The following is a 16,909-nucleotide window of genomic DNA, read 5'->3' as shown; positions in this document are numbered from 1 at the left end:
AAAAGTGCTTTTTTTTGTTAACTGCAGAATTGAGAGTTCACCTCGGGAAAAATGTCAGAAAAATCTAACTTTCTCAAATGTAAAATGAATAAATGTGCACTTTTCTGAGGTGTGCTGCATTTTGGACATGTTTGTAAATAAATCAACCACAAAAGCCGAGTGGGATCATCGATCGCCCAACTTTCAAAACACATTAAACTGAAGGAAAACCACCAATGGTTACCATGTTCCTTGAGAAACAATTCCCAAGCAGTCAGTAGGATTGATAGTCTCACTAAATGGGCAACTCTGTAACTATGGTTGCAACTCGGCTTAACCCAAGTTTAATATTTGTGTGGGTCAGTGCACAAAGTAAACAAGTTTTTAATTTAATTTCCTCCCAGTACAAACAGATCCACGGATGTAGCATTTCACTGCCGGATAATTACCGAGCAGCAAATGGAGGGACGGAGACACAGAGTCGTCTCCAACAGCTTGGACATAAGGAGTAAATCTGATTTAATAATTCAGAGGTATTCACAATAGCAGGCATTACACCCATCACCTCCCCCACCCACGCTCTCATTAAGGTACCTACTGGTCTCAGCTTCAGCCCCCCTGAAAACTCCAAACAATAAGAGTAATTTGTAAATAAAACTATGGCATTGTCCTCTTTCGACCTAATGAGCAGGGATTAGGCAGAGTAACTTTCCTATAAATGGTCCGCGGAAAGTTGGGAATAGCCAACACACAGACCACAATCTGCCCAGTGAAGCTTTTTTGGTCTGACCCAAGTCACATAGAAGCAAAAGAACGGGGATGGGCTTCAGGGCAGTTGGAAGTCCCATCAAATCCACTCTGCAAAGATTATCTTTCGTTGTAGCCTGTTTGTTACCTGTGGTTTCTCACGGGTTGCCTGTAAACCTGGGCAGTTCCACCAGATGTTTGCGTATCCCCAAGGCGATGGCCCTGTGCTACGACATTGGCTATGCAGAGATGAGGATACCCAACATACTGGAGCATGAAACTCTCGCTGAAGCAATCCAACAGTCCACCAGCTGGCTACCTTTATTGGCCAGAGAATGTCATCCAGACGCCAGAATCTTCCTTTGTTCTCTTATTGCTCCCGTTTGTTTAGACAGGTAAGGATCGGAGTGCTACTGCCCACCAATCCGCTTTACCGGACAGCCGGAAAGTGCCGTTTAATATTAGCTGAAATCTATAAAAGTTGCCTTGTGAAATGTTTGGAGCTGAGTCTCAGAATTTGATGTCCAATACTAAATGTAATTGCAGAATACCAAGAAATATTGAAAATAATATCGCGTAAAGTGACGTTGTCAATCCACAAATTGGGAATCAATTAAAGATTAATCAAATGCGAGTTTCTTGAGTGATGAAAATATATTTTTGTTTAATGACTGATTAGTCTGAAATCGCTGAATGGCTTTATATTCTGAAAAGGAGGACTGAAATGCGATGATTCCAGTTTTCTAGTTCACAACCTCGCTGTAGCCCCCAGTAGCGCAACAAGGGGGCTTCTGCTGTTCACACTTTTTTAAACATCTTTTTCATCCCCGCGAGGCTGGAGGGAGAAGGGTAATGAGGAAATGTGGGAAGAGGCTCAAGTGGAGTATAAATGCCAATATGGGACTGGTTGGTTTGTGTGCCATATATCCGATGTAATAACCCTAAATCGCAGACCCATTGAGATTAGAAAGCTCTGTGCAGAGCGAGGCTGACACCTTGCTGGCCTGTATGGCTCAGCTCCATGTTGGGCAGCACCTTTCCAACTCACCAATGGGACACTGCACAAAAGCTTGTAGATAAACGCATTCATCAGAGTTCTAACATTAGAATTGTATTTTAGTGTCCACAAAACATCTCTCACACACTTGGAAGTTCACTAATCCCAGTAACATGAATGATGTTTATTGATTAGCTGTTTTGTATTCTCAAAAGGTATGAACTGGAGCATTATCTGAAATATTTGACCTATTTTATTTTGTTGAATAGTAATGTGTTCTGTCAACGCTCCACCTGGTTATTACCCTTCTCTTTGACCGCTTGACATGAATTCTACGTGATTGGAAATTTCCTTCAGCTCAATATTAGCACAGTGAATCCACCCTCTTGGATTCACGGAATTGCTTCAACTCCATCAACCTGCCCTCTGCCCATTCAGGTGGACCTTTAAGACTTGATTACCTGTAAAGACTCGCATTCCAACCATTATCTTGTAAATTGAGTTTGTGTCTTTATATGCCCTGTTTGTGAACACAAGTCCTCACTCACCTGAAGAAGGAGCTTGAGGCTCCGAAAGCTAGTGCTGCCAAATAAACCTGTTGGACTTTAACCTGGTGTTGTGAGACTTCTTACCATTCAGGTGGTTCAGAGCTTTGGTGATCTGTTCAACCCGAAGCTGCCCACCTGATCACTCATCCAGTTGGTATTGGAAACAACATTTTCCCCTAGGTCCACAACAATACGCACCTGGGTTCCTCACCTGTTTTCCTTCTCTGCTGAAACCCTAACCCATGTTTTCATAATCTCCAGGATTGATTTCTTAAACACTCTCCTCAAAACTTTCCTCTTCCCCATTCTTCAAGCGGTCCAGAATTGATAATCCATGTCCTCTCTGGATTCCCACTGCAAACACTAGCGTCAACATAGAGCACTCACACACATTCATGTGATTAGTGATCTAGTGCACAAATGCATCCCAGCCTGCTCCCTCGGCCAGAACGCACATCTTGGTGCTGCTAAAGAAATTCATTGTCCTTCATTGAAGAAAAACAGAATCAATGTTTGTTATAATTTTTAGCATCTGATTAGGATGCTGTGCTCTGCTGGGATCATGACTGCATTCAAATGGGGTTTATTCCTATCTGTCATAATTAATTCAAATACGTTGAAAAACAAAATTTGATGAGAGAAATTTTAGGGAAGAAACAGGAAAAGGATTGACTTTCTCTCCGATTATTACTTGTTAATGAAATTACTGAACACAGCTTTGAAATGTATTATTTGCGACAGTGTGCTTTTATAACAGGTCAGTAATCTGGAAAAATTCAGGAATCCTGTAAAAGGAAAAGTCATCAAATATGTTATATTGTGTGCAGAATCGAGAACTGGGGAAGGAGGTTGAACAGCATTAAAATGAGAAATTTCTTCACTCAAAGGTTATGAACCTTCATAGAATCACATAGCGTAGAAGAGGCTCTTCAGCCCATCAAGTCCGTACGGACACATTATGAACACCTGAATTCCCATCTAATCCCATCTGCCAGCACTTGGCCCATAGTCCTGAATGTTATGATGTGCCCAAGTGCTCATCCAGATGCTTTTTAAAGGATGTGAGGCACCCTACTAGGCAGCGCATCCCAGACCGTCACCACTCTCTGGGTAAAAAAGGATTTCCTCGCATCCCCCTAAACCTCCTGCCCCTCACCTTGAACTTATGTCCCCTCGTGACTGACCCTTCAACTAAGGGGAATCACTGCTCCTTATCCACTCTATCCATGCCCCTCATAATCCTGAACACCTCGATCAGGTCACCCTTCAGTCTTTTCTGCTCCAACGAAAACAACCCCAGCCTATCCAACCTCTCTTCATAACTTAAACGTTCCATCCCAGGCAGCATCCTGGTAAATCTCCTCTGCACCCCCTCCAGTGCAATCACATCCTTCTGATAATGTGGCGACCAGAACTTCACACAGAACTCTAGCTGTGGCCTCACCAAAGTTCTATACAACTCCAACATGACTTCCCTGCTTTTGTAATCTATGCCTTGATTGATAAAGGCAAATGTCCCATATGCCTTTTTCATTACCCTACTAACATGCCCTTCCGCTTTCAGAGATCTGTGGACAAACACGCCACGGTCCCTTTGTTCCACAGAACTTCCTAGTATCCCACCATCGATTGAGTACTTTCTTGTCAAACTACTCCTTCTAAAGTGTATCAGCATATGCTTTTCAGGGTTAAATTCCATCTGCCACTTATCCGCCCATTTGACCATTCTGTCTATATCTTCTTGTAGCCCAAGACACTCCGCCTCCATGTTGACCACCCATCCAATCTTTGTGTCATATGCAAGTTTACTAATTCTACCCCCCACATAGTCATCAATGTTATTTATATAAATGACGAATAATAGGGGGCACAACACAGATCCCTGTGATACGCCACTGGACACTGGTTTCCAGTCACTAAAGCAGCCTTCTGTCATCACCCTCTACCTCCTACAACTGAGGCAATTTTGAATCCACACTATCAAATTACCCTATATCTCATGTGAATTTACCTTCTTTACAAATCTCACATGTAGGACCTTGTCAAAGGCTTTGCTGAAATCCATATAAACTGCATCGACTGCACTACCTTCGTCTACACACCTGGTCACCCTCTCAAAAAACTCAATCAAATTTGTTAGGCATGACCTCCCTTTGATGAAGCTATGCTGACTATCCCTGATCAAGCTTTGCCTCTCCAAGTGGAGATAGATGCTTTCCTTCAGAAGTTTCTCTAACAGTTTCCCTACTACTGATGTGAGACTCACTGGTCTATAGTTCCCTAGTTTATCTCTACAACCCTTCTTAAAAAGCGAAACCACATTAGCTGTTCTCCAGTCGTCTGGCACCTCCCCCATGGCTAGAGAGGAATTGAAAATTTGAGTCAGAGCCTCTGCAATCTCCTTCCTTGCCTCCCATAGGAGGCCTTCAACCCCAGCTGTAGATGCTCAAATGTTGTGTACTCAAGTCAAAAACAGACAGATGATTTTTGGATGTTAAGGGAGTCAAGGGATATGGATATAAGGTGTAGCTAAGCCATGATCATATTGAATGGAAGCGCAGGCAAAAAAGGTTCGAATTACCTGCATCTGCTCCTATTTCTTATATGATCATATAAATATATTAAGCCACATAAGAAGCTACAAAATAATCAGTTGTAGACTTCCAACTGGGACATAAGTGCATGTATTGGAAGGACAATAATTTATTGTGGAAGACCAACAGGAAGTAATATCATATTCTCTTTACTTTTGCCACTCTTAAGGTTTATTTACCCTTGCCACAGCCTGTGTGTAGCAGTGAGGAACAGCTGTGCTCCCATCATGGCCTGCTATGGCTACCCATGGCCAGAAATACTGAACTGCAACAGGTTCCCTGCTGACCATGGCATGTGCATCTCCACTATCAGCAATAAGACAGCACCACATAGAAGGAGTAAGTGATTTTGATTCAACGGTGGATTTCATGTAATAGTACAGTAAACAAAACCACACACAACATATTCAGATCAAGCCTCATGTTCCTTCTGGTTATAACCAAACTATTTCAATCTAGTTTCTACCCTGTTAAAATTATTTATAAGAGGATAAGGAAACACAAAATGCAAATATAAAGTTAGCACGATCATTTAGCCGGTTTCTTTGGAAGGATTTTACAATGCACATACTGCTCAGTGCATGTAAACGCTAAATTACAAAGTGGCACCATTCCAGTTCTTACTTGCAATTCTCCACATGATAGATACTGTCAGGTGGGGGCAGTAAGCAGGAGCTTCCTGGAGAGAAGAAGTGTGAGAATCATTCATGCTGCTCTTCTGCTGTCTTTGCATTCCATTTGAGCTCTGGCAGCAACTTATGGGAAATAAGATATTGAGTAGGCGATTCCTCGAATCCAGAGGCTGCTTGCACAAAACGTACAGATACATTGACTGATCCGGTAACAGCACAGATTGTTGATCAACTTGGAATTGCTGGTTTGTGAGGCTCAGTCATTCTCTGGGTAAACTCACTATGTGGAGATGCCGACGTTGGACTGGGGTAAACACAGTAAGAAGTTTAATAACACCAGGTTAAAGTCCAACAGGTTTATTTGGTAGCAAAAGCCACATTTTGGTAGCAAAAGCAAAAGTGTGGCTTTTGCTACCAAATAAACCTGTTGGACTTTAACCTGGTGTTGTTAAACTTCTTACTGTGTAAACTCACTCCGCCAGTGTTATGACTTCAGAAAAGCACAGTACATGTTGCTAATGCAGCAGACACCATGTTTGGTTAAATGCAGTGTGGTGTTACGTGACTGCGGTTACCTGGATTTATAATACTGAGTTCAGATCCCGCTACAGCAGCTGGAGAATTAGAATTTGGTTGTAAAATCCAGAAATGAACAGCAGATATCAGTAAACAGTGACTGGAACATGTTGGATTGTCAGAAAAACCCAACTGGTTCGTCAGTGTCTTTAGGAAGGCTTCATCGTCTACATCACAACAGTATTTACCGTGCACTTTTACAACAAAGATCTAGTTGCACTAAGTAACAGGAATGCCATAAACATGAGCAACAATTACATTTTATCCCTCTCTGGGCCTTTTTAATCATATAGGTGCCAGTATGACAATTCAGGTTTAGATAAGCATTTAGGGGTTTGCTTTGTACGGCAGAATATACATTAGATCAAAGCAAATACTGAATAAAGGAAGCCAAGCTTGATCCTTTTCTTATCTGTTATCCATGCTGGCATACTTTCAAGGAGGGATCATTGGATAGTGACAATTTCTGCCTACCTCCCAGTGTCTTGAAGCACGAAAGCTGCAAAGCTTGCTGCAGAGGCTGAGACCATGCATCTCAGAACAAACCAGAGATTAAACAGACATCACTACATCATCAGAGGTGTTGTACAACAATCATTTTCCCCCACTTTTCTCATCAATAAATTGCATTCAATTTTCACTATCACAAACCAATCAAATTCAGGTTAAAACACACTTGGGTATCTAACTTTGTGAAGAAACTAACTTTGCATTCCATAGTGCTACAATCCAGTTACATATCTGGGCCAACATTTAGATGTAGCACTGAGGGAGTGCTGCATTATTGGAGTACTTGTCATATTTCTGAAACAACATTAAACTGAGGCTGTCTACCTATTCAAGCACATTTGGAACATCTGCAGGCACTTTCCAAAGTTGACAACATACAGACCTCCCTGAATACTGGTCAACATTCGCTCCTTAAGCAATAGATAATCTCATTTGCGTTCATGGGACCATGCTATGTGTACACTGACTGTCATGTTTAGCTAAAAAAACAATATTATATATCAAAAAGTTAAATCCATTGTCAGTGAAGTACTTTGAAATGACGGATTGATGGACCAGGTTTGAGGGGTCAAATGGCCTATTTCTGCACTATTTTGCATGTTTGTAAATGTTCTCAGAAGAAAATAACAGGGTCAGTTCATCATAGAGCATTGTACATGCCTGCATCTAACAAATATATATTTCGATTCACTACACAGCAGTGCCCCAAGCAAGCTGTCGAGACTGTGAATTGGAAGAGACCACCTCATCTAAAGAAATACTCAATACGTTTTGTTCACATGATTTTGGTAAGTACAGTACAAGGAGGTAATAAACACATCAATCGATTCTCTTCTTGTATGAGGCTGTTATCTATAGAAATGTTTCATTAATTTGACAAGCCAATCATCATGGATGCTGTTTGCAGCTTTTGCTGAGTCTGCAAAAACCAGGATGAGATTTTGGGGAACCATGGGATTTATGGGTGGTACAGCATGTTGATGGAGAGTATTCCGTGGTCTGCCTTTTCTCTATGCAATGGAAATTTCTCAAAAAACTTAGGAAATAATTATTTGGGGAGGACAATGTATTTCAGCAGTGCAATAGTTAGGATAAAAAAAGAGTGGCAACCTAGAGCACGCGATTTCCAATCCTATCAAAGTGAGTTATGAATATATAGCAAGCTGGCACCAGAAAAAGGACCACAAACCCTCTTTGGACATAAAAATCCAACTGGACTCATGTTTCACGTATAAGAAAGCTGTACTTGTGTGTGTTTTTCAGTAAGAGGTCTTTATTGAACTTGTCTCAAGTTGTCTGCCTCCAGAGGCAACCTCCTGGCATAGTCACATGACTACAGAAAGCCAGATGTGTCAGACTGGTTACATATAAAAACTCACTCTCTTTTTCATATTGAACACAGGATACAAACATCACCCACTTTCTAGCAACCAAGACACGTTTACATGTACAATTCTGTGTGACTGTCCAAGTCACCCATTGTTCTCATGCATTAACAACTGGTGTTCCACTAGTCAGTTACTGCACATACATTGCACTCATTGGGCGCAATCTTAACGGTGGTTCGCGCTCCCGCTGCAGCTAAGTCGGAGAATTTGGCACCCAGCCAATTTCGTTCACTGCAGTGGGATGGGAAAATCTTGCCGGAGTGAAAGCTCATAATATTCCAGCCATAGACTTAAAGTTTAAAGTGCATTTATTAGTCATAAGTAAAGCTTACATTAACACTGCAATGAAGTTACTACGAAATTCCCCGAGTCGCCACACTCCAGCACCTGTTCGGGTCAATGCGTCTAACCAGCACGTCTTTCAGACTGTGGGAGGAAAACGGAGCACCCGGAGGAAACGCACGCAGACACGGAGAGAACGTGCAGACTCCGCACAGACAGTGACCCAAGCCGGGAATTGAACCCGGATCCCAGGCACTGTGAGGCAGCAGTGCTAACCACTGTGCCACCACGCCGCTCTTTAAATCATGTAGGTTTCTTCATGATCTATGTGCCTGTTGACATTGGGTGTATGTCTGGGGGATGTGCGTTGTCGGGAGTGTCATTCCCATGGCACTTATTATCTTGGTGACTACTGTTCCATTGCAGTTGTTGGGGAAATGTGGACCTCTGGGATTAATGGTAGTTCTGTACTCAGTGCAACTGGTGAGACCCCTTCTACCTGACCAGCTGATTGTGATGAAGTGGCAGCTTTGCAAATGCCTGCATGTTCAAAGGTTTATACTCAGCTCAAAACCTGCCCTTCAAATCTTCTAGTTCAGCCCTGATGTGTATCTTTTCCTGTAGAACTGCTTAATTTACCTTCTTCTCACTCATTTCCTTGCAGTGATAGGGTTGGCGCCCATTTCATAGTTTATTTAGAACAAACAAAGAACAAAGAACATTTACATGTCGTCTCCTTTGTTCTGGAATCTTGTGTTTCCCTTTCTCTACTGACCCACTCAGGGTTACTAGCCCAAGCTGCAGACTTGCTCCAGCTGAAATGAATGGCTGTTATGTCCCATCTATGACCTGGAACGCGAAGGGTGGGATTTTCTGGCTCACCCCAAGACCTGGAAATCCCACCCAAGGTCAATGGAACTTTGCATGGTCTGCCCCTGCCGCTAGATTCCCATGGTGGGCAGGACGGGAAAATTTCGCCCTAAATCTTCCTTCTTGCCATTGCACTGGACTGTCAGACTAATTTGTCCTCTCGGTATGAGTATCATGCCATCACATAGCCTCCATCTGTGAAGCCATTACATGACTCAGTGTCTACTTGGCATTTCTTGTTTGCCTGTTAGCATGATGACTGCTGACGGAGAGTAACAGTCACAAACTATTTGTCGCCTATGGACTTGACTGAACAAACTAGTTGTATTGTGTATAGTTCTTCATCAGACTCATCTGTCTACTCCTACACCTTATGATTTATTATTGTCACATGTATTAATATACACTGAAAAGTATTGTTTCTTGCATGCTATACAAAGCATACCATTCATAGAGAAGGAAACGAGAGAGTGCAAAATGTAGTAGCGTTTAAAAGAGTTAGAATGAAGTTTTAGAAGCATAGAACGAAAATAAAAGATAGAATTAGAAGGTATGCTGGGTACAGCTTGCAAGAAGTCGCCTCGTTCTGGTGCCATCTTGTCTAATTATGGTCTTATTCTCCATGCTGGGCAATCCTCCTTTTCCTGTGCATGCTGTCCTCTGCCGTATTTAGACCCTACCCTTGTCTGCAATTGCTCCACGCTCGACTTGGACCGCCTCTCAGCATAATGTATCTCCTGGTCTGCTCTTCGAACATATGCTCCAGCTGATATTTCACAAATTCTGCATTTCAATAGTTTATTGCTTTCTTCAGCGTCAGTTCCTCATCTTTCAGTAGGCTTGTTCTCAGAGGGGTCTTGCTCGCCTATCTTTAATCAGAGCATCTTTTAGCTCTCTGATTTCACATGATTCTGCCAGCTGCTTTACTGCAGTCACAGGCTCTTCACTGGTCTTGTTTTCACTCTGAACTGAGTATACAATTTCCATCGGTAACAGAGTTCAAAATGTGTGTTCAAAAATCTCTGCAGTTTTCTTTGTTCATCTGTTAGATTTAGGGTGGTATATACTTTGTAACAGTTCCTCCCCAACAGTGTTAAAAGCGTGGTGCTCGTTGCTTCAGGTTTGTTAATTAAGTCAGTCACAATCTCAGCTTTACCATTGTAAATAACTGAGATTTACCAGATATCACCATACAATGTTACTGGAGATGGGATGGGAAAATTTACTGCCACCATTTTTTACTCATCGGTGTTTACTTGTAGCTTTTCTTTTTGCCCTTTATTCAGCAGCCTTTGTGGAGATTTGAACCATATTCCTGGGTTCTTCTGTGCATCATTTCCAGGATTCAAAATCTATTTTTTCTCTACTTCTGTACACCATACTCCACATACAAGGACAGTTGTACTTCAGTGTTTCTCAGCAAGAGGTCCTCATTGAATTGGCGTAACAATATCTGCCTTCAGAGGCAGCCTCATGGCAGTCACATGACTGCAGAAATCCAGATTCGTCACTCAGACTTGTTACATTTTAAAACCCAAATAACTTCCTTTTCTGGCCTAACATTCTAATCCAAACTATGTAATTTACTCTTCATACTTGTTTAAGTGGCCTTGCAAGACAATTGTAAAAACAATTTAAGATCCCACCATCAACATCTCAGGGTAACTTTGGATGGAAATGCAGCTGACACTGACAGCCACACTCGCACCCCAAAAGTAAATTAAAAAGCTTATAAAGCTTTGCCCCCTTCTATGCTGGTCTTCGAATATTTTCAAGACCGGCTTTTCTTACTAATAATCAAAATAGCACAGTGCAGGCCAGTTATTGTATTAGACCAAAGAGGTTGGGGTGAAACGAGAGGGTTTTAGAAAATGTTTAATTATAAAGTGTATTAAATAACAGTGTTATGGACTAAAAAGGGGGGTCAAAGGTATTAGGCATAGGCAGGGATGTGGACTGGAGGCCACAATCAGATCACCCATCAGATTAAATGGCAAAGCAGACTTGAGGACCCAAATAGCCTATTCCTGCTGCTAACTTGTATGTTTGTATTCCTGTTTGGAAAAAGAGTTTGATATGCGAGTGGGCTGTTTGGGCACAAGCTTATAGCACAGAAGCTGAAGAAATTCAAAACTAGCACCCACACTATCCACCAACTCCCCCAACAGCCCTGCTTAATCTTCCTCTACATCAATTATTTACCTATTCTTCCACATAAGCAGCTGCCGTCTCCGCCTCATCTACTCCCCAGTGCAGAGCATTCCATATTTCAAACCATCTGCATTGCAAAATCTGTTATCACCCCCTTAGAGATATTTTTATGATGACCTTTAATTATTGACTTAGGAAATGTAAATTGACTAAAATTGTTTTCTAAAACTATTTACTTTTCACTGTATACTAATACGTGACAATAATAAATCACATCAAATCTCATTCAATTTTCCATTCACAATTTTGTCCTGATGAGGAGACATTAACTAGTAAAGGTTTCAATTAATTAACAGCAGGTAAATAAACCTTAGAACTCATGTTCCCATCTTCTGTCCAGTTCATTTGGCAAATAATAGCAAACTAACGGATCAATTTTTTATTTCGTTCTAAAGACAGCAAAACCCCAATAGATTGTATACGAAGAAACACTCATTGTATCAAAAATCCAGTATATCGGTTACACAATATACAAGTCACACCCTCAGTTCACACAGTCGGTAAAAACAGATTTTCCCTACTCTCAATTTTCTTTCCTCCTCTGATGAAAGTTAAAGCCTGTGTTATTCTAATCACCATTATTTTTAAACTTTTATTCTAAATAGCTGATGATGGTTGTAATTACTCAGGAAGCCAACTGGACAGGAACGACGTTTTATTCATCAAAGCAAAAGTTAAACCACAACCCTGTGGTATGTGTACATGAGTCTCATCCGGGATGCTAGAACGCTGGGCCCACTCAGGGATCCGTCTTATCAAGGACTCGGGATACGAGTTCCATCTGGTTAGGCAATCGCCTATTATCACGGGAACCTGTATTCCACGAGTCCCACAGGAAGATCAGTTAGGAATTCCCCATGAGAGTTCTGGGGGTTATCACAATGGTATTAAAATAACACTGATTGGAAAAGCCAGGCAACAAATACTTACTGGGGCATAGCTCCACTAATGCACAGTCCTCCAGTAACTTGCCGAAGTGGCCAATATTCATGTGAGCTGGATGGATAGAGGCCTCAGACTGGACAAAGTAACAACGCTGATCTCAATCTTGTCCTCTCTGAACATTCACAAAAGATTTTCTAGTAAGGTTCACTGGACTGCAGTCAACATTGGGAAACTGCCTGATTCAGGATTGTCAAGGCCATTTATTGTTGTATGAGGAGAGATTGGGACAACTAGGTCCACGTACACTGGAGTGTAGAAGAATGAGAGGGAATCTCATTGAAATGTATAAAGTTCTGACAGGGCTAGACAGACAGGGTGCAGGGATGTTGTTTCCTCTGGCTGACAGAGGTTTAGAACAAAGGGTCACAGTATCAAGATACAGGGTAGACCATTTAGGATTGAGATAAGGAAAAACATCTTCATTCAGAATGTGGTGAACCTGTGGAAGTCTCTACCACAGAAGGCTTTGGGGCCTAGTCACTGAATATATTTAATAGACTCATACATATTATGAATATACTTATAGATGCTAAAAATGTCAAGGGGTATGGGGAGACCATGAGAATATGGTGCTGAGATAGAGGATCAGCCACGATTATATGGAATGGTGGAGCAGGCTTGAAGGGCCGAATGACCTACTACTATTTTCTAAGTTTCTCTGGTTGAGATTAAGAAGTTCAGTACAAGCCAGGAATCCAGGAATAGGACTAGCAAGTCTATATGGCTTAGTGCTACGTTGGACAGTACCCTCACCCAAGGGGAAAGTATGGTTAAAAATCAATTTCCTAGTTTCAACATAAGGCATAACCAGTGCAAATCTTTATGACCATCAGGCTTTACAGGACATGGATACACTGGGAAAGACATTAGATAAATAAAATGATCAATATTATCATTGCACATTTCAAATTCTTCAAGAATTATATTTTTAAAAATGCCATTAGCAGGTGCTTCAAGTGAAGCATTTTTGCAGCTGATTCATGCCAAGAATTTTTACCATTTTAAAAATAATCAGGAAGAAAATAATCACAACTTCAACAGGTTGAAAGGTGTTTTTCCATTCACTGGAACATCTTTGCTATTTTATTCCATCATGATCTTCTCAAGTCCTTAACTTGTTGCAGTATGGTTCCATGGTTTTTTATAGCTGTGAGTGAGGATTCATGCAGGAGTTCAGACTCAATGATGGTAGGCCATTTGACTGTAAGATTATCACAGCTGAGCCCAATGTTTGCACAAGTATGCTTTCTACCAGGGACAGCTGGATAGCAATCAGCAGCGACAGCACTAACTGATTTTTCCTTCGTCCTCCCCAGCCTGAGGGTAGTGGAACTAATTGCTCGAGTAGGAATCTAGGTTATGCTTTGTCGTTACATGAAATACTGTTGTATTAAATTATATTCATCATCACAATTATTTGCACATTACACAGGCTTCTCTATAACATAGGAAGATTCTCATATTGCTGGGCTTTTTATACAGATTTTAAAAAATTTTGAACGATACATTGAAAATACTCAATGTTATTCTGCCTCCCACAGCAGTGAAAATCAGAATCTCAAAGAGAAACACGACTTTTTCCCGCATCTCAGATTTCGCGATGGACAGCAAACTGGAGGTCTTCAAGCACGGGCCCCTCCTCAAGACAGACATCCACCCCAAGCTTCAGCACTGGCTTGACTTGGATGCCACCTGTGTACAGAACATGACACGAGGCAATCGCGCAGGAACTTTCGTGATTGTGGGCCGGATCCAAAATGGAAAAATTGCAGTGTACAAAGTGTACTTGTGGCAAAAGCGTGACAAAAATCTCATGCATGCAGTCAGAAAGTGGAAGCACTACAGGTGCCGTACGCAATACTGAAATTGAAAGTTGTATATTTGTAAATATGTATTAAGCAAGTGTAAAAATCCTATAAAATACTTTATCTTTTTCAGTGCTGGTCTATTCTTAATGGCAAATTCAAATCAAAAGAAAGAAATTTATAAGTCACCCAAAAAACGTGATCTTCATGAAAGCAGGGCTAAAAAGTTTATTTATTAGTCACAAGTAGGCTTATATCAACACTGCTATGAAGTTACTGCAAAAATCCCCTAGTCGGCACAATCCGACACCTACACGGAGGGAGAATTTAGCATGGCCAATGCACCTAACCAGCACGTCTTTCGGACTGTAGGAGGAAACCGGAGTACCCAGAGGAAACCCATGCAGGTACAGAGAGAATGTGCAAACTCCACACAGGCAGTGACCCAAGCCGGGAATCGAACCTGGGTTCCTGGTGCTGTGAGGCAGCAGTGCTAACCACTGTGCCACCATGCTGTCCCACTGTATTCCTACACAGGTACCACATGGTCAGGCAAGATTTTACTGACAAAGTTTGCAGTATTTCTTTACTTTCACAAACAAGGAATTCCTCTTAAATATCCACTTCTTTACAGCACATACAAATAGCAGACAGACTTTTAGACAACCATAGTACGGAGTATGGGGCGGCAGTGGTTAGCACTGCTGCCTCACAGCACCAGGGACCCAGGGTCAATTCTGGCCTCGGCTCACTATCTGTGTGGAGTTTGTACATTCTCCCCATGTCTGCATGGGTTTCCTCCGGGTGCTCCAGTTTCCTCCCACAGTCCAAAGATGTGCAGGTTAGGTTGATTGGCCGTGTGAAATTAATGCGAGTGACTGGGGGATTAGCAGGGTAAATATGTGGGGTTACGGGAATAGGACCTGGGTGGGATTGTGGTCAGTGCAGACTCGATGGGCTGAATGGCTTCCTTCTGCACTGTAGCGATTCCATGTTTCTATGAAAAACAAGAGGGAATGCTATACCTCAGAAATCATTGGTCTGCTTATCCACATTAAATAAGCTTTGTGCTAAATTAGTGACCATTTTGTCTTAAAGAACACAATGTAACCATTTTGGTGCTTGAATTTTGCATGCTCCAAAAGATTTGTCTTTTCTAATCAACTCCAGTATCGTGCTTCCTATGTCCCCGCAATACGAATTGGCCCCTGGCTGCTTCAGTTCTTATTCTACGCCATGTTCACTGAAGATTGAGCAAATTGTTTTGCAAGAAATTTTGGAGTATGCTTGCAGTGTGCAAAACTGCAGAATTTAGCATATATTGCCAATCTTGTTATTTCGGAAAATTCTGCATCTTATTTGCAGTTCTTGGCCATTTAACTATTGGAAGGAGAGGGTACAGTGCAGATTTACTAGGGTAATGCCAGACATGAAGGGTTCTGAAGAAAGGCTTGAAATCTTGCAACTGAAAATGAAGAGCAAATCAAATGGAGAGTTTCAAATTCTCAAAGATTTGAGAGTAGTAATTAGTGAATTGTTTGGTGAAGGTAAAAAAGGGATCAGAAACTCCAGATAATATGTCAAAGGAGGATGCTATTCCATCCACCACGGTTACGCTGTCTCTTTACCAACTCCCCGCTTTCTCCCCACAGCCCTGCAAACTATTCATTTTCAATGATTATTCATGAAAAAAAAGGCAAAATTAGAATTGTTCCAGTATCGCTAGAATATGGAATGCTTTACCATAAGTCGCTACTGAGGTAGATACTTTATTTTGTTCAAGGTATAGATAAATGTTCAAAAAGGAAAATGATAAAAATACAGAAAAATGGGATTAGCATATACAGTTTCAGTTGAATTAATGCCAGCAACGTTCAGAGCCAATTGCCTTTATTCTGTACTGTACATTGATACTTCAACTTTTCTTCAGTTTATTGATGTTAATCCTTCATTGCAAAGCATGAACACACAAGTACTACAAACTTATAATAAAATTGTTCTTCATTTAAAAAGCACAATACTTGATGCATTTCCTTAGCTCAGTTCAGAGTGGACTGAGTCACAAATAGGAAAGTCAAAGTACAATTCTCCATCTGTCCTGAATAGAGTGACCTCAGCCATGGTACAAAAACTCTCAACCTCCCTTGAGAATCATAGAGCTTTACAGTACAGAAAGAGGTCCTTTGGCCAATCATATTTGCATTGGCCATCAAGCACCTATCTATTCTAATCCCATTTTCCAGCGCTTGGTCTGTAGGCTTCAAGTGCTCATCTAAATGCTTAAATGTTGAGTGTTCCTGCCTCTACTAATCTTTCAGGTAGTGACTTCCAGATTCCCACCACCCTGCAGGCGAAAATATTTTCCTCAAACCCCCTCTAAATCTCCTGCCCCAGACCTTAAATCTATGCCACTTGATTATTGACCCCTCAACTAAAGGGGAAAAGTTCTTCCTGCCTATTTCCCTCAATGTTATACATAATGGGTCCTCCCTCAGTCTGCTCTGCTCTAAAGAAAACAACCCCAGCCTCTCTTCACAGTTGAAACGCTCCAGCCCAGGCAACATCCTGGTGAATCTCCTCTTACCCTTTCTGGTACAATCACATCTTTCCTATAGTGTGGCAATCAGAACTGCATACAGTGCTTTAGCTGTAGCCTAACGAACAGTTTACACAGTTCCATCATAACTGTGAAAAAGCAGGTTTAGGCTATTGAGTTGGATGATCAGCCATGATCGCAATGAATGGCAGAGCAGGCTCGAAGGGCCAAATGGCCTCCTCCTATCTTCTATGTTTCTATAACCTCCCTGTTCTTATATTCTAAGCCT

General features: G+C 41.5%; 2 protein-coding genes across 2 annotated transcripts in view; one reads left to right on the top strand and one right to left on the bottom strand.

Moving 5' to 3' along the window:
* The window catches only part of LOC144491718 (transmembrane prolyl 4-hydroxylase-like), a 54,436-nt gene that overhangs the window by 30,644 nt on the left and 6,883 nt on the right, over window positions 1-16,909 (bottom strand). The window lies entirely within an intron of this gene.
* LOC144485628 (secreted frizzled-related protein 5) lies at window positions 799-14,143 on the top strand. The gene is made up of 4 exons (XM_078203731.1): window positions 799-1,121; window positions 5,035-5,204; window positions 7,282-7,371; window positions 13,821-14,143. The coding sequence occupies exons 1-4, from the start codon at window positions 799-801 to the stop codon at window positions 14,141-14,143; spliced, it is 906 nt and encodes a 301-aa protein (XP_078059857.1).

This window comes from Mustelus asterias, chromosome 3 (assembly GCF_964213995.1).
Source record: "Mustelus asterias chromosome 3, sMusAst1.hap1.1, whole genome shotgun sequence".
Taxonomy (NCBI): Eukaryota; Metazoa; Chordata; class Chondrichthyes; order Carcharhiniformes; family Triakidae; genus Mustelus; species Mustelus asterias.
The sequence above is the reverse complement of the archived record's forward strand: the minus strand, read 5'-3'. Positions and strand labels throughout refer to the sequence as shown.

Excerpts from the sequence above, each read along its gene's own strand:
- LOC144485628 (XM_078203731.1), top strand. The coding sequence starts at position 799 with ATGGGCTTCAGGGCAGTTGGAAGTCCCATCAAATCCACTCTGCAAAGA. Across the intron at positions 1,122-5,034 it reads GCTCCCGTTTGTTTAGACAG|GTTTATTTACCCTTGCCACA; the intron begins GTAAGGATCGGA and ends GCCACTCTTAAG. Across the intron at positions 5,205-7,281 it reads GACAGCACCACATAGAAGGA|CAGTGCCCCAAGCAAGCTGT; the intron begins GTAAGTGATTTT and ends TTCACTACACAG.